Genomic DNA, 18,899 nt, shown 5'->3' on the forward strand with positions numbered 1-18,899 from the left:
GGAAGAAAGTAAAAAAAAGAAATTAGAGTTTGTATTTCAGTGTATTTCCTTTCAGTTATGAAAGGAAACCTGCCAGTTTTACATCATCAAAGATCAAAGGCAAAGATCATCCCTGTCTTGGACCCACAGGAGTGGGAGGAAAAGCACCTTCCTAGACAGGCAGACGCTGTTGTTTATGTTCACTCTGTCCTGATGGTTGGTTTTCAATTCAGGATGAATTCCAGGCATGCTAGGAGCATGGCACGGTGTTTCTGATTTAGTTTAGGGATGAAATATAAACCAAATTTCCTGGTGCTAAAGGAAACTTTAATACCCTGTGACCCATACTTTTTTGGGGGGTTTCCCTGGTGGCCCAGATGGTAAAGAATCTGCCTGTAATGCTGGAGACCCAGGTTCAATCCCTGGGTCAGGAAGATCCCTTGGAGAAGGAAATGGCAACCCACTCCAGTATTCTTGCCTGGAGAATCCCATGGACAGAGGAGCCTGGCGGGCTACAGGGGTCTGTGGGGTCATGAAGAGTTGGACACGACTGAGCTAGTAACAAACATACCCCCATACGTTTACTAATGTTTAACTCTTCCTTTTCCTCCTTCTTGGACTCATGACACTGTTGTTCTCAGCTTTGTTTCATAGTCCACTCTGTTGCCTTCTTTCTGCCTCTGTGTAACCTTATGGTTGGGAGATTTCTGAGATCCTCCAAGTCTGTTTTATAGATGAGGAAGACAGAGATCTAGGCTTGTAAAAATGCTCACTCAGTCAATAGCTGGTGAGTTCCAGAGCCAGAAATTGTTGTCATTCAGTCACCAAGTTGTGTCTGACTCTTTGCGAACCCATGTTACCAAGCTTCCCTGTTCCTCAGCATCTCCCAAAGTTTGCCCAAGTTCCTGTCCATTGAGTTGGTGATGCGATCCAACCATCTCACCCTCTATCACCCCTTCTGTCTTCAATCTTTCCCAGCATCACGGTCTTATTAATGAGTCAGCTCTTTGCATCAGGTGGCCAAAGTATTGGAGCTTCAGCTTTAGCATCAGTCCTTTCAAGGAATATTCAGGGTTGATTTCCTTTAAGATTGACTGGTTTGATCTCTTTGCTTTCCAAGGGACTCTCAAGAGTCTTCTCCAGCACCACAGTTTGAAAGCATCGATTCTTCAGTGCTCTGCCTTCTTTATTGTCCAGCTCTCACATCCGTAGATGACTACTAGAAAGACCATAGACTTGACTACATGGGTCTTTGTTGGCAAAGTGATGTCTCTGCTTTTTAACACACTGTCTAGGTGTGTCACAGCTCTCCTTCCAAGAAGCAATCATCATCTAATTTCACATCTGTGGTCACCATCCACAGTGATTTTAGAGCTCAAGAAGAGGATATCTGTCACTGCTTCTACCTTTTCCCCATCTATTTGCATGAAATGAAGGGAGAGGATGCCATGATCTGTTGTGGTTTTTTTTTTTTTAATGTTGAGTTTTAAGCCAGCTTTTTCACTCTCCTCCTTTACCCTCATCATGAGGCTCTTTAGTTCCTCTTTGCTTTCTGCCACTAGAGTGGTATCATCTGCATATCTGAGGTTGTTGATACTTCTCCCAGCAATCTTGATTACAGCTTGTAACTCATCCACCCTGGCATTTCACATGATGTGCTCTGCATATAAGTTAAATAAACAGGGCAACAATAAACAGCCCTGGTGCACTCCTTTCTCAATCCTTAACCAGTCAGTTGTTCCATTCAGGGTTCTAACTGTTGCTTCTTGACCCACATACAGGTTTCTCAGGAGACAGGTAAGATGGTCTGGTATTCCCATCTCTTTTAGAGTTTTCCACAGTTTGCTATGATTCACACAGTCAGAGGCTTTAGCGTAGTCAATGAAAGAGAGATAGATGTTTTTCTGGAATTCTCTTACTTTATTTATGATCAAGAGAATGCTGGACATTTGATCTCTGGTTCCTCTGCTTTTTAAAATCCAATTTGAACATCTGGAATTTCTTGGTTCATGTAATAGTGAAGCCTAACTTGGAGGATTTTACTTACTAGCATGGGAGATGAGTGCAATTGTCTTGTGATTTGAACATTCTTTAATACTGCCCCTCTTGGGAACTGGGATGAAGATTGACCTTTTCCAGTCCTGTGGCCACTTCTGAGTTTTCCAAATTTGTCAATATATTGAGTGCAGCACTTTAATAGCATCATCTTTTAGGATCTGAAATAGCTCTGATGGAATCCCATCACCTCACAGCTTTACTGTCAGCAGTGCTTCCTAAGGCCCACTTGACTTCATCCTCTGCCATGTCTGGCTCTGAGTGAGAGACCACACCACCGAGGTTATCCAGGTCATTAAGACCTTTCTGTGCAGCTCTTCTGTGCGTCCTTCCCATCTCTTCTTGATCACTTTGGCATCTGCATCTATCAGGTTCTTTACCATTTCTGTCCTTTATTGTGCCCATCTTTGGAAGAAATGTTCCTTTGATGTTTCCAATTTCCTTAAAGAGATCTCTAGCCTTATCCTTTCTGTTTTGCAAGAAATAGAGTCAAATCCTGTCATTTATCTACTCTACTCTTTCACCTTCTAGCTTTCATAAATAAACCAAACCATCCTAGGAAAACCATAGTAAAAGCCTTGAATGTGCTTGAAACCTTGAAGTAAACATAGATAGGTTAGAGAGGTCATAAAAGGACAAAACATAAAAGAAAAAAAAATTGGATTTCATCAAAATCAAAACTTCTACTTATGAAAAAAATACCTTTCAGAAAATGAAAAGGCAAGCTGCATTTTACATAGTTTTGCATATTTATGTATGTATGCATGTGACAAATAGATGTACCATTACATATATATGTATATTGACATATGCATACATATATGCCTATATATGTTGTATATGTCAAATGACTCATATCTAGAATATATAAAGAGCTTCTATAAATCAGTAACAAGATTAGTAGTGCAATTTAAAAATGGACAAAATTCTTGTAACAGAAACTATGCAGATGATACACAAATGTCTAATGAACACATGAAAAAGTGTTCAACATCATTCAGCCATCAGGGAACTGAAAATTAAAACTACAATGAAATACTACCACTCACCCACTAGAATGGCTAAAATTAAAAAGATTCATAGCACCAAATATCAGTGAAGATGTGGAACAAATGAATTCTCATACATTGTTGATGGGAATGTAAAATGTTAAATGGCAAGATTTATTTAGAAACTGGCAATTTCTTACATAAAGTTAATAACATCTTCCCTTTTTCCCAACAATTCATTTCCTAAGTATTTACATAAAACAAATGAAACTTTATTTTCACAGTGACTTTATTCATAATGAGCCCAAACTAGAATGACCAAGTGAAATTATGTGACAAATTGTAGTATATTTATGCAATAGATGGATCTTCCTGGTAGATCAGCTAGTAAAGAATCTGCCTGCAATGCAGGAGACCCCAGTTCGATTCCTGGGTTGGGAAGATCCACTGGAGGAGGGATGGGCTGCCCACTCCAGTATTCTAGGGCTTCCCTTGTGGCTCAGCTGTAAAGGATCCATCTGCAATGTGGGAGACCCGGGTTCGATCCCTGGGTTGGGAAGATCCCCTGGAGAAGGGAACGGTTACCCACTCCAATATTCTGGCCCGGAGAATTCCCTGGACTATATAATCCATGGTATTGCAGCACTGGACATGACTGAGCTACTTTCACATGTAATAGGACACAGCTTGGTAATACCAAAAATGAATTACTGGTACAAGCAACAGTGAGGAAGAACCTCAAAAATATTCCATTAAGTGAAAGGATTCAGAGCAGATACTGCATGACTCTGTTTATATTAAGAGTAAGAACACACAAAACTCAAACTCATCTGTAGCAAAAAGAAATCAGAACGGTGGTTGCCTGTGAAGATGGGGATTGACTGTATGGGATGCAGGGAGGAATACTGTGGGCACGAAGGAGATGTGCAGTGTTTGGTTTGGGTTCATGGTAGATACATCTGTTGAAACTCACTGAAGTATCCATTTGAAATTTGTGTATTTCACTGCATGTAGAATTTACCCAAGCAGCGACAATTTTTAAATTGTTGTTGTTGCTGTCCAGGAGCTAAGTCATGTCCATCTCTTTGCGACCACATGGACTGTAGCACCCCAGGCCTCCCTGCCCCTCACTATCTCCTGGGCTTTCCCCAAGTTCATTCCACTGAATGGGTGATGCTCTCCAACCATCTCATCCTCTGCCACCCTCTCCTCCTTTTGCCTTCAATCTCAAAACCCAAAACTGGACATTTCAAACACCTGTAGTTGCATGTGGGAAGTTTGGGTTTGCGTTCTCCTTTCATCCTGCTTCAGCCATTTCATTTGACCCTGGGACTGTCATATTGTCCCCACTGAGCCACAAGCACAGTCCTCTTAAAAAACACCTCTGCTGCCAATCCGCCGCAGTGTTTTGCTGAATAAAGACATTTTGGTCACTAAGATTATAGCATTCCCAACCTATCCAGGCTTCCCTGGTAGCCCAATAGGTAAAGAACCCACCCGCCGATGCAGAAGACTCAGGCTTGATCCTTGGGTTTGGAAGACCTCCTGGAGAAGAAAACAGCAACCCAGTCCAGTATTCTTGCCTGGAGAATCCCAGGGACAGAGGAGCCTGGTGGGCTATTGTCCACAGGGTTGCAAAGAGCCAGGCATGACTGGGCGACTAACACTCATCTCTAACACACTCACCTATCCAGGACTGTGCTGAGGGAGAAAGTGAAGAGTTGGTGGCATGTGATTAGAGCCATGCCTTTCAAATGTTTTCATCCATTTCTAAATAGAAAGAAGAAAGCCCAATTTTAGTGCTTGGATGTAGATTGCAATTTTTGACAGTTTTATTGTTGGAATTCACTAAAATGATAAATAACTTTAAAGTATTTCCCCATATTGTGTGTTCCAGATAGGTCAAAAGAATTAAATTCATATTTCTTCAATGTAGGTCATGAAATATGCACATATTATTTTAGAGTATCACTAATAGCATTGAAAAGATGTGAAAGCAGTATTAATAACTGCTGATTGCAATACTAATTGTGTGTCTCTCTGTACTATTTTATCCTGCTCTCAAAGTGAAAAGAAATACATCCATTTTTTCCTACTCTTCTTATTTTTATTTTGTTTATTTGTATTTTTTTGCATTTTGAAAATCAATTAACAGTCAAGCATGTTGGAAATTGTGAAAGAGGAGAATTTGAGAGCCAAGAGCAAAACGCTTTTAAAGACTGAGATTTCGTTTAGTCTTGGATGCCATTATAGTGAATAATGGGAACTGATCCTAGACTTCAAAAGAAATATGACCATATGGTCTTACCATTCAGCACTTAATGCTGCTATGAATTTCCAGTTCTACCCCAACTTTTCATTTCCCCAGTGTTCCCCCTCACCTCTGTCATCTTACAAAAACGAAAGGAATCTGAAACCCTTTTTCACGTTTTCTGAAATACTTCCTGGTGCTGAGAAAAACCCTTTTCTTTCTGAGAGTAGGGTTTCATAAAGAAGGACAAAAACCTGAAACATTCATCAGATCCCTTAGGCTAATCACCTCGTCTCCAAAGTTTTTCTTCCTTTTGAATATGAACTCCTTAAAATGATTCGTTTAGAGATCAACATGATTAATCCTTCTCAGTCACTACAAATGTCAGCAGCGGGATTAAAGGATTTAGATGGCCATGTTTACTCAACCTTAAATTTCTGTGTTTAAAGACATGAGTTAAATAGCTCTAGTTTATCACTGTTTCATGTGAGCATTGTCTTCTTTAGTTCCCTCCTTTAGCTCCCCTGCCTAACTGATTGTTAACTAATTTTGGCTGTTAAGTAGGTAAGTGCCTCTTTCAGGCTTGGCAACCAACCTGCTTTGTAGATTACCTGCCAGAAGGTGTGAGTAGATAGACATAGCTTATAGCCCTCCTCCGGACACAGGGCGGGTAATCCTCTCCCCCTGCCTCAGCCTTTATTGGTCTGATGTCCTGAGCCCCAGATGACTGCTAAACTTGTATCCGGTTCCTTGCCACGTTGCCAATTTTGGATCCACATGTGAGTCAGCATGGTGCCAGTTCAGTCACAATTATTAAACACCTGCTGCTTCATGCCAAACCGCACACATATTTATACCAACACCTACTGCAGTCTGATCATCAGATACCAGCAGATATGTTGTAGGCGTATTATCATTCATCATTGGGTCTTGAGTTGTTCTAAAGAAATAATTACTAAGTGAAAAATAAAAAGCAAATTCATTTTCAGAACACTTTTGAGAAAAAAATTAAGTTTACAGTTATCGACCTCATTCCAAATGGTTGCTAATGTCAGAACTACACTGTTTTGCAGTTGGGAATCTAAATCCTTCACGGTACATGCTTAAGAAGATGCTCTTTCTTTGTTAAGTCAGCAAACACACAACCTAATTTTTCTCCTTTGAGCCACTAAACCTTCTCTTCAGCATCCATATGTTTGTCCTCCCCTGGAGGCTTCACAAATCTTATCTTGAAGAAAATGTGTATTCTCTGGGGCCCTTCATGCTAATCCTGCTTTCCCTGCTTGCAAGTACGCTTGGGGTTTTCCCTTCTCAGCGTCTCAAGTTCCCTGTCCAGGCTCAGCCGCACACTCCCAGTGACTGTGCCGTTCACAGCTGAGTTGTGGATGAACGCTGATGGGGTAGCCTGCCAGGGCTTCTGTTAGACCCGTGCTCTGAGTAATAGATTGGGCTATAAACAGGCTGTGTCACGGTCATTTCCTCTGTCCCCTAGAAATTCGAGACTATCGTTACCTGTTCTAGGTATTAATATCTTATGAATAGGTAAATTGAGAAAGTGATGAATACCATTGAAGATATTTATGTTTTATAGTCAGTAAAATAGGGAGGGAAAGTTAAAATATTTAGTGGGATTTTAAGTTAATTTTTCAAATGTGTTCATCGTTTTGGGTAGGGTTTTGTAAGTAAAGGTTTATACCCTCATTGAAATCTCTATTGCATGTTCAAGGATGGGTATTCTGTTCAAATAGTGACAAATTGAACAGAAGGAAGCTTGGAGTGTCCTGTAAAATATGCATTAGAACTTAAAGGGGAAAAAATTTCCATGCGTTTATTTTATTCTGTGATCTTAACAGTTTACAAACACAGCATGGGAACTCCAGATAAGATGGTGGTAACACAAGTCCACCTGTTTCAAATAAGAAATGTTTGTCCAATTCGTAGATTTGTGTCATGGCTCCACTCTTGAGAATGGTCGTTCCATATCTGAGAACAGATAATTCTGTCCAAACTGACAACAACCAAGGAAAATAGTTAAAGACAGTTATAGGTTATTGTACCCTGTGTATTACATTTGTATTGATTCTTCTCTCCATTTCCTATGCTCAGTTTTGGGGCTTGTTACTGCAGAAAAAAAAAAAAAAATAGATGCCTATTCTCCTTTTAAAAAAAGCCCATCTATGATGAAGTAAAGAATTGAAGTAAAAGAAAAACATTGCTCCCATATTTCTTACACAGCTTCATTTCTTTACAGTAAATGAGGAAGGATTTTTAAAACCCAGTTTCTCCAAGAGAAGATAGCTGATTAATTTCTAATTATTGAATAAGAGCTGTTAAACAGAAAATCAAGAAAATATGTCTTTTTTAAGAAAATACTTTCATTTTTCTTTCTTGTAGTTAATACAAATTATCAGGCGAAGTAAAAATTCAAAACTGTAAAATAGAAAACTACTAATTTCCTTCACAGCTCCTTCTGTATGATCCAACATCAAAGTTATACAACCTCCTCACCTTCATTCATGCTCCAAACTGTACACATTTATTTAATTTGTTGATTCTCTTTCTTAGTTTCCAAAAATGAGATCATATTTATACACACTACTTTGCAACTTGTCCTTTTTTACTTAAAAGATATATAATAGGCTTCCCTCCCAGAACAGAAGATATAGGTCCAAACCCACTCTTTTCTGCTAGCCACGTAGTCTTCCATGAAAGGAATATATAACTTATTTAGCCATTCCCTTTCTGGTAAACATCCCAGTTATTTTAATTTTTGCAGCAATGTCATAATGAAAATTATTTGTACATATATGTTTAAGATTAGCTGATTTTATTTCTCTAGGATATAGTCTCAGAGGCAGACTTTATGAGCTAAAGAGTATTTTAACTTTAATAGAAAAATGCATTTGAAAATTAAACCAGTATATTAGAAGACAAAGAAAAAAATAATAGAATAATGTAATAATGAATTTGTGTAGCAGACCCACAGAATCCACTGCTTTTTAAGAGAACATGATGCTTGGTTCCAGCACAAATTTTATTACCGATGACCTATAGTCCATCCCCTCATTGCAGGTTTGCTGTATGGTATACACACTTGCAGTGTGGTATAGAAGAAAACCAACAGATTAAAACAAGTGTTGGTGAAGTTATACAGAAACTGGAACCCTCACACATTGGTGTTGGACAGCGACATTGTGCTGCCACTGTGGAGAACAGTCTAGAAGTTCCTGAAAAGGTTCAACATACAACTACATACAAGATGACCAGCAGGGCCTCTCACAGGTGTAGACACAGAGGAATGAAAACGTGGTATTCCATAGTAGCATTTTCATAATAGCCAAAAAAATGGAAACGACTCAAATCTCCATTCACTGATGAACAGAGAAAGAGAACGTGATGTATTCATACAATGGGATATTATTTGGCCATAAGAAGAAATGAGTACTGATACATGCTATAATATGTGTGGATCTTGAAAACACTATGTTAAGTGAAAACAGCCAGTCGCAAAAGTCTACATATTATAGGGCCCCTTTTCTTTGAAATGTCTAGAATAGTCACTTCTGTGGTGAGAGAAAGTGTTTTAGTACTTGCCTAGGGCTGGAGGGGTTGGAGGGGTAAGAGGAAAAATAGGTGACTGATAATTGGTACAAAGGGTGATAAAAATATTATAAAATTGATCGTGATGATAGTTGCACACCACCATGTACTTACTAAAAACTATTGACTTGGACACTTTACATAGGTTCATTGTATGGTTTGTGAGTTCGTATCTCAGTAAAGCAGTTTTGGAAAAAAGAACAAGCAGGTGAAAGAGAGAAAAGGGACAGCTCTAGACATTCGAGCATCTAGACATAAGCAGGGAGAGAAGACACGAGTTCCCAAGTTAGGGCACCCTCCCCCCGGCTTCTGCAGTCACCCGGATGACTGAGGCTAGCTCCTCGTATAGAGCTGTTTTCTTGTCAGCTCACTCAGACACAGCAGATGTCTTGGCTATTGATGACCATCCCTGCATTGCAGCTTTGAAAAATGCCTTCTTGGGCTTCCCTGGTGGCTCAATGGTAAAGAATCTGCCTGCCAGTGCAAGAATCATGGGTTCGATCCCTGGCCCAGGAAGATCCCACACGCCACAGAACAACTAAGCCCATGCACCCCAACTCTTGAGCCTCTGCTCTAGAGTCCAGGGGCTGCAACTGCTAAAGCCTGGATGCCTAGAGAGTGTGCTCGGCAACAAGAGAAGCCAGCGCAGTGAGAAGCCTGCACACCGCAACTAGAGAGGAGCCCGCACTCACCACAACTAGAGAAAAGCCCGCGTAGCCACAAAAACCCAGCATAGTCAAAAATAAATAAATAAATAAATGCATTTTTAAAAAAAAGAAAAACCCCCTCTTGCTCAGATTAGGTTCTAGACACCGGTTAAGAAAAGGCCATTTTGCAAGCCCCTGTCCTTTTACTAAAGAGATGCCTATGCTTGGGTGCCAGCCTCATCTGAAGTTATTTGTTTTCACACAGTTCTTTCTACTTTGTCACATGCCCTCATTCATTTTTCAAAGTGTGAACCCTTTTTTTTTTTAATGATGCAACTTGCCTAGACTGTTTATTCAGTTTTTCTTTTATAGATTTTTCAAATTTATGAGTGTCATAAAACAAAAGTGCCTAATCTAGTCCAAGCTAACCTTGCCTTTTAATCACAAGAAATTTCATCCTCAGGTACACTTTATTCTTGCTGCAATTTATTATTTTGGGACTGTTTCAAATTGTAATGGGAAACTCTGTGGTTGGCCTTGCTGATCAAGGTTATCAAAATTCAATGTGCAGGAGATAAATACTGATTTCATCGGACTCAGCCAAAAAGAATTAATATAAAGACTCAGAGGGCAAAGAAAGAAATTAAAGTAATGGTATTAGAACCATTGCAAAGAACACAATCTGAAAAAACAAAAAAGCATGGACAATAAGAATAAAGGTATCCTTGTTTCTTTAAGGTTATTTGAAGCCAAAGTTGACTTTAAGCAAGATGGTCATGTTTTTAGTCTGGTTCCAGAGCATCTTTGCTGCCTTTCTCTGCCTGTCTCTTTCCGCTTCTCCACATTGACTTAAAGTCTTGCCTGAACGACTGCACCCGACCCCCAAACTCCCAGCTCCATGGTACCTCAGCCAACTGCCTCTTCTCCTGATCAGGAATCCTTCTTTCCCTCCATCTTCCTTCGGTTTGTCAAAAGTGGCTGTGCTTTCCGTTAGTATATCCCATCCTGCTAAACATTGCTCACCTGTAGAAAAAAAAAAAAAAGCTTAATTTATTCTACTTTAATAACTAGAACTCCCCAGATATGTTTGCATTAAAATGAGGGATCCTACAAGCAAGACTCCTTAACCTAAAGGAGAATCAACAATAATAGAATTTGAAGCACTGGCTACAAAGAGTTTTGATTGAAGGAAAAGTCAACTTTAGTGGTAATGTGGCTCTTCTAAAATTATTTGAAAGCAATCCTCTCCCTCCCCTCAAATGATACATTTCTCTATCATTATTACATTTGTCCAGATGTTTACCTTTTGTCATTTTTCATTCTGCTCCCCTTTATGCTGGTCTCATTTACATAAAGCATCACTTTTAAATATTTAACATTTTTAATTTTTAGAATTTTTTAAATTGAATGAAAGATTCTTTAATTCCATAATGCTTGACAATTTTTCAAAAGATTCACATATGCAATTCCATAATAACCCTTTTTTGTCCCCTCTTCCTTATGTTGTCCCTCCCCTCTTTCCCTCTCCCCACTGGTAACCACTAGTTTGTATTCTATAGCGGTGAATCTGCTGCTTTTTTGCTTTATTCACCAGTTTGTTGAATTTTGTAGATTCCACATGTGATGTCATACAGCATTTGTCTTTCTCTTTTTGACTTATTTCACTTAGTATAATGCCCTTCCAGTCCATCCATGTTGCTGCATATGGCAAAATTTCCTTCTTTTTTATGGTTGAATATTATTCCATTGCATATATGTGTATATGTATGTGTCTGTGTGTGTGTGTGTGTGTGTATATATATATATATATCTTTATACTGCAGCTTCTTTAGTCATTGATCTGTTAATGGACACTTAGGTTGCTTCATACTTTGGCAATTGTAAATACATTGCTATGAACATTGAGATGCATGTATATTTTTGAATTAGTATTTTTTCTTAATATATACCCAGGAGTAGGATTGCTGGGTCATATGGAGTTCTATTTGTTGTTTATTGAAAAATCTCTGTATTGTTTTCCACAGTGGCTGTGCCAATGTACATTCCCACCAACGACATAGGAGAGGCTTTTTTTCCCTCCCACATCCTAACATTTGTTATTTGTGTTATTTGTGATGATAGCCATTCTGACAGGTGTGAGGCAGTATCTCACTGTAGTTTTGGTTTGCATTTCCCTGATGTTTAGCAAGGTTAAACATCTTTGGCCATCTGCATTTCCTCGTTGTAAAAAAATGACTGTTCAGTTCTTCTGCCCATTTTTAAATCAGGTTGTTTGTTTTTTTGATGTCAAATTGCATGAGCTGTTTATATATGTTGGAAATTAATTCCTTGTTGGTCATATTATTTGCAAGGAACTTCTCCCACTCATTAGGTTGTCTTTGTTTTGTGGATGGATTCCTTTGCTCTACAAAAGCGTAAAAAGCATCTCCTAAAGCGAGTCATGACGGCCCTGGAAAATGAAGAAATGGAGTGGTAAATGATAAAGTCCATAAATGGCTTAAACTTAGGTTCATTGGATTTCAAGTTTAGTGTTCTTTCCCAAGAAAGCAAAAGCAGACTTAATTTAGTAAGGAATCTAACACCTTACTTTCTAACTTGCATTTCAGAAACAGCCCTTAAAAATTTGAATCACTGCGAGACATTGGTTTCAGAGGGTTGGATGTTTAAGGAGTTTGGGATGCACATATCAATTCATAGGGATGATGCCCTAGATGTTTATCTGCAAAGTGAACTGCGTTTGTATACCCAGATAACAAATAATCAAGATTGCCGTTTTCTGCTTTCCTTCACTCCATAGATTTTTGCATGAAGATGGCAATAGTGTGAAAAGTCAATAATGTGGGGAATTTTTCGAGTTACATTTCAGAGATTAGAAACAGAGTTCTCACTGTCTTTTAACTTGTCTCTGATTTTTATTTTCCAATGTGGGAACCTCCCACAGGAAAGATGCACAGGATCTTATCATTCATTCTCACACTTGAAAAATTATTTTGGAAACTCAACATGTTTGATGGTGATGTTTAACTGTCTTACACCCTTCCCTCCCTCTCCATTTTAAAGGTGATATAATAGGAATGGATAAGCTCGTTCACATTAACCATCCATTACATTCCTTTAACTCTCCATGACATTGACCTTTTTTTGGATTTACTTTCATAAGTACAGTCCACACTAATTCTTTGAAAAATACTGGCCATACTGTGTCTTACCTCATTAAGCTTGCCCGCTTTCTCACTGTTCAGTGGGTTCTTATTCCCTCCTCTTTATTTTTGCTGTTTTCTTTTTGGCATACTTTTTGGTACAGATGCCTATTCATGTCTCTCTGAGATAATTTGTAGCTAATTGTAGCAACAGATTTTCATTATTTATGAGTGTCATTGTCAGAATCCATTTGGAAGTCTGACCGAGATAAGGCAGATTTCTCCTTCTGATCTGACCATGGCCATAAAGCAGTGAACCACTCTGGTTAAAATGGGCTGAGTGCTGGAGGGTGCTAATATTTTTACAACCAAATATTTACTATCGTGTGCATTATGTTTGATTCATTTCCTGAAAGAGTCAAGACATTATTTTATTACAAATAATTTATGACCCACTCTTTTAAAAAATGTAATGTATGTTATTTCTCATACCAGCCAATTAACTTTAAAGTGTTCGTGGATAGGTAAGAGAGGGAAGTGGGAAAATGAAAAGGATGAGTAAAATAAATGCTTAATATTCTTAAAAGGTTGGTATTATAGGGTAGCATTGAAATCAGTCTTGATATACTATTATTCTTTTCCTGTATTTTGATTCTAGTTGATATCTAAATCTCAGATTCTACCATGCCAATGAGACAGGCAATAGAAGGCCCATATGCACGTATCATCTAAGCAAACAGTTTTCTCTCTCTTCTCACCCCTGGTATCATAAAATATAGGTGAAATTTCAAGAGTAAACACAGGATTGGAAAAGCCATTAATAATGGCAGTCATTTTAAAGTGTCACCTAATTTAAACACTTTTGCTCTAAGTTATTGCAGTGTCATGAGTTTTATTATGCTCAATTTATTAGTGAAAACCTTCAGGGTTCACAACCATTTATTTTTCAGGGAACTTGATTTTATCATTAATTTTTAAATACATAATACTCCTACTTTATTTTTTAGAGTGCACTTTATTTGCACGAATTGGTTTACTTCGATCAATACAGATGTTTCTAGGTGTTTATTAAAGCAGAAGTCAGATGTCTGCATGCTTTCAAGGCTTTACACTCGAAAAGTTAGCGTATGTTTGTACACAAACACACAATAATTTTTATTGGTTGTTAAGTGTTAAGTGGAAAAGTATAATAAAGACTGCCCAAACCCCTGTTTCTAACTGGCAGGTAACTTATTCTAGAGGGCAATCTTTTCTCTTCCTAAGGGGTGACTTCTGGGTGGAAAACTCCTAATGTTTGGGATAAGAGCTAGGACCAGGAAAATACTTCTGACAATCTCTATCAGTGGTAACTAAGGCTTTCTCCGGGTTGAGTTTTCATGGTCTGGACCACTTTACCTGCCCAGCATTCTGGAGGTGCTTATGGGCTAAAATAAGCAGCTCTGAGCTGGGGTGGGTGGAAAGTCAGAGGTGGAGCCCCCCTCACACCCAATCCTCCCCTAGCTGGACCTTACTAGATCACATGTCATGTGAAGCTAATGCCAATACCTAGTGCTGAGAGTGCAAATATCTGGATGCTTAAGTGTTTATTTTAGGGAGATTTTATTTAAAAAAAAAAAATCTAAAACGAAATGTATACTCACTAATTGTTATCTCTTTTTCCCCTCTAATTAGGACAAAATTTTACCCTAAGGCAGTTAGGCGTTTGTGAACCAGCAACTCGAAGAGGACTGGCATTTTGTGCGGAAATGGGGCTCCCCCACAGAGGTTACTCGATCAGTGCAGGGTCAGACGCTGATACTGAGAATGAAGCAGTGATGTCCCCAGAGCATGCCATGAGACTGTGGGGCCGGGGGGTCAAGTCAGGCCGCAGCTCCTGCCTGTCAAGCCGGTCCAACTCAGCGCTCACCCTGACAGATACGGAGCACGAAAACAAATCCGACAGTGAAACCGGTAAGTTCCTTTTTGTTTTGGCTTTATAATGTTGGCGTTCAGTGTTTCTGTCTGTCTTGGTTGACTCTGGAGGAATGGCTTTCTTCCTTCTTCTCATCTTTCCTTCTCTTTTTTCCTTCTTCCTTTCCTTTGCATTGCAACACAGTAGCACTCAAAAGCTGTCCTTCAATATTGCATTATTTTTCCTAGGGGAAAAAAATTCAAATTCGACATCAGAGTGTCAAGTTGTGTTATACAAGCATTCTCTGTTGTGTTAGCTATCATTTTGAAAAACAGTCTAATCATGTACAGGGGAAAAAAGAGGTTGGCTTTGACTTATCTTGAACCATGTCACCTGTTATCCTCCATGGAGTAGCAGAGCAAGTGGTGATAAAATTTACCCCAGAGCCAGCCTGTAATCAGAGATGTCTTTGTAGATTCCTCTTAAAAATATCTCAAAGAAGTTCCAGAATCTCAGAATGGATGAGTGAGCACACAGAATGGTTTATTAACAGGGCTCAAGTGATTGAAGAACAAATTTGATCATGCTTTTAACTTACTGGTTGATGAGAGCAATTGAAATCTTGATAAAGAGAAGGGAGTGTGGTCTTTGATGTGCTTTGGAGACTGGATTACTCTGCAATTAAATCCATGCACAAAAATTGGATTTTGGGGGTATCCAAATAGCAGATTTACATACTTTAAGAAAAATATCTTTATAAATTATTTTGATCTTTCCCTATTGCCAATGCAAAATGATAAAGAAGCAGTTAGTGTATATGTGATAATAGATTTAAAAGGAAATTTAATTTTTAGTCAGTGCAGCTTCTAGGAAAAATTGGAGCTTCAGCACCAATGCACCAGACAACAAAATGACATTTCTTCTTTAGCATTTAATATTATCAGTGCACTTGCTGCTTTAACCTGGTTATTAATGCTGTGTGTATATGATGCATCAAAAAGCAAAGAGAAAATTAAAATGGAAGAATTGCATGACTTGTGAAAAGAAAGATAGTGTTTTACCAATGGTATTTCATTTTTATTCTTTATGGAGCAACTTTGTCAGCTTTGCTTTGTGATGGGAAAGCAGGTCCATTGTCAGCGTTCAATCTCAGCCAGGTCACTGAATGAAGGGTTAGCTAGTGCATCATACTGTTTGTTCCTTGTTTTCTTACTATTAGAAAAAAAAATCTGCTTTAAACCAATGAAAACAATATCTTATGGAGAATATTTTATTGCATTAAAACAAAGTCATAATTGATTAATAATAGAAACTCATATATTCATTTTGGAAGCGTGAGTTACTGGTGGAGGCTAGCTTCATCCCAACCCAAAATAGCAAACAAGGACAGTTCTGCTCAACACGAGTCTTAGAATCTGACTGCAGTGTTTTCCTGAACCAAACCGTCTACCTCAGTGAAACCTGGGTTTATACCGCTTTTCACTGTGGATTCAGAAGTCATTCACCTTTTAAGTAAATAAGATTTGGCATAAAGTTTGCTTCCTGTCCATCTGTATCTTTCCATAACCCTCTTCAAGCAATTTTAGGTACTGTGGTTATATTCAAATATATGATTTGATGTTTGATTTTCCTAAAATATGTGTCAAATTTTGTGATGGTTGGAAAAGAGCAGAGGAGAATGCAGGAGAACAATGCAAATCAGTTCTGGTTTTCTGCATCATGGGCTGTTCATCTGCATATCCGTTAAGTATCGTCCCACATTGGTGTGTGTTGGCACACACAACCTGTGAGGCATCTCTCTCTCTCTAACAAGTATATCTTGTTAGTGTGTCTGTATTGCTAAAACATAATTTAATTTTTATTATTTTTTAAATTGTATGTCTGCTAAAATGGTCACACAATGAATTCCCAAACACATGCCATTTTGTTCTTTTCAGAAAACATAAAACTTAGAAATTTTGCCACCTTTAGTTAACAGTGTCTATTATCCAAATGATTGGAAGGGGAAGCCTGTTGAGTTTCTCACATCACTGCCCTCTCCCTCTGCATGGATTATTATGGACTAGGGGAGAAACTCGTTGCCCCAGGAATCTCTTTGTCCCTGTTGTGACATAAAGGCAAGATTGAACGCTTAGACTCATCCATTTCTCCATGTGGTCATTCTGAACCAGAATGAAGACAGACACGGACAGGGTGTCAAGGGCCTTGCCTTGAGATTCAGAACATTTGGTAGCATTTGTTGAGAATAAATAGGTCAGTCAGGAGTATAAAGTGTCAAAAACAATGTTTGTTGAGCTGGGCAAGTGATGACTTCAACTTATGTTTACTCTTTCCCCAAGGTTTGGCTGGGGTTGTTTTTTTAAACAACATTTTGATGGTCTAAGAACTCCCAGTGAGTCAGCTCGGGGAAGAAAATAAAAGAGGAAATAAAATAGATATGACCTCTATTGAACACTGAATCTTTCATAGATTTCATATGTGCTCTGTAGGAACATTTCAGATCATTTATTCTGAATTTTCAGTGATTGTTCAGAAAGAGCATAAAATTCATTACAATAAGATCTGGGGAACATAATCTTGTGGAATTGTGGAATTAAATGAGAATATTGAGGCTTTTTTTTCTGATATAAAAAAGCTTTTTGTTAGGCTGGGTTATAGTAAAATCTAAAATTTGTAATCATACCCAGGGTCTTCTAACATCTTTTTAAACAATATCCTCAAAACCTTTACCAATTTTTACTATTATTACTACTGTTCAAATATTGGGCTTCCCTGGTGGCTCAGATGGTAAAGACTCTGCCTGCAATGCTGGAGACCTAGGTTTGATTCCAGGGTTGGGAAGATTCCCTGGGGGAGGGCCTGGCAACCCACTCCTTGCCTGTAGAATCCCCATGGACAGAGGAACCGGGCGGGCTACAGTTCATGGGGTCACAAAGACTCAAATAGACTTTCTAAAATAATTCATTTTGGCATTCTTAATTGCTCTCACACTGAAAGGTTATTGATTTTCCAGCTGTATTTTCCTTTGACTTTCAATTATTTAAATTTTCTAGTTGTATTCACTTTCGTGTGAGCTTGCAGTGTGTTCTAAGGAGCCCTGTTATATCACTAGAAGTTGAAACAAGAAGGATGTGCATGAAATAACTCACCAAAGTGAAACTAACTTAAAAACTATACACTGTCTTATTTCTCCCCTCAGTTTAGAAGGGGAGTTTGGGTTGACTGTTTTCATCATCTGAAGTTAACTGTGAATAAGGAAAGGCTGTTTTCCCCAGAAAACAAAATAGTATTCAACATTTGTGAAATCACGTAAGCCAAGTGACTAAAGTTCTAGTTGTAACTTCAAAGAAAAGTTTAGTCACTAAAATGGATTAGATTTCATTTATTTATTGATAAATAGGCCAACAGTTCAAGTTAAGAAGGCACTGGGACTGCATGAGGCTAATGAAATTTTGATGGCCTGAGCATCCCACAGGAGTCAAGGAACACTCGGACCATGTCACATGTCTCCGTGTTAGCAGAGATTCTAAACAAGTGATAAAATAGATTCTTTTGCAAAGCTAACTCTTCACCAACCATGAGGAGTTGAAGCTAAAAAGCATTTTGAGACCAAAAAAAATTGTTACAGTAGATTGAATTTCATTTCAAATTCCAAATGTTAATATTGTTCCAAATTAAGGACATGGGAGAAGACCTTTCCTGACATGTATTGACAACTTTCTGAGTCAACCGCCATGCTCCGAGGCAAACACTGGAGGGTCAGTGGTTTGTGACCACCTCTAAGCAGTAGTTCTAGTAAGCTGTTGAGAGGTTACAAAATAAATGTGATGAGATGCTGTAATCAGAGGGAAAATTGCCAGTATGCTCTGGATGGTTCGAGGCATGTTTTCCGTCTCTGATGGATTGTTAAAAGACCCCTGACTGAATGCCCACTCTCCAGCCTTGCAAGTAATCGGATTTAAATTCCAAATATCTATTTAAATGTCAGGAACAAAGGACTTTTTTTCTCTCAAAACATCAAGCTTTAAGCTTTAAAAATGTTTTATTTGTGCATCTTTTCCCAGAAGAAGACTAGCATGCATTCAGTGTTATTAGCCTTTGTCAGCCAGCAGCTCAGCGCTATGAAAAATGCCTCGATTCAGAGGCATGGTGCACAGGGTGTTGATCCTTCAGTGAGCCCCTAAGACAGTTTGCTCTTGAGACCCTCAGAGCTTAAGCTCCCAACATCCCCATCTCTGCCTGGCCACTCCGTCAGCTGTATGGCTGGCACCAGGGATGTGGAGGTCTTTACCTGGCTCCTTCTGCCTGTCTCCGTGACCCCTTACGCCTCTTGGAAAGTGATGACCT

At 38.7% G+C, this 18,899-nt stretch overlaps 1 protein-coding gene across 7 annotated transcripts in view; it reads left to right on the forward strand.

Annotated features, from left to right (window-relative positions):
- TENM3 (teneurin transmembrane protein 3) overlaps positions 1-18,899 on the forward strand; it is a 614,750-nt gene that overhangs the window by 185,566 nt on the left and 410,285 nt on the right. For 6 of the 7 annotated variants that reach the window (XM_043893315.1, XM_043893317.1, XM_043893319.1 and 3 more), the window contains exon 3: positions 14,333-14,611. The exons of the other annotated variant lie outside the window; for it this stretch is intronic. In XM_043893315.1, the coding sequence (XP_043749250.1) occupies positions 14,333-14,611 (279 nt within the window). The remainder of the gene's footprint in view (positions 1-14,332; positions 14,612-18,899) is intronic. 7 annotated transcript variants of the gene reach the window in all.

Source organism: Cervus elaphus, chromosome 32 (genome assembly GCF_910594005.1).
Source record: "Cervus elaphus chromosome 32, mCerEla1.1, whole genome shotgun sequence".
Lineage (NCBI taxonomy): Eukaryota > Metazoa > Chordata > Mammalia > Artiodactyla > Cervidae > Cervus > Cervus elaphus.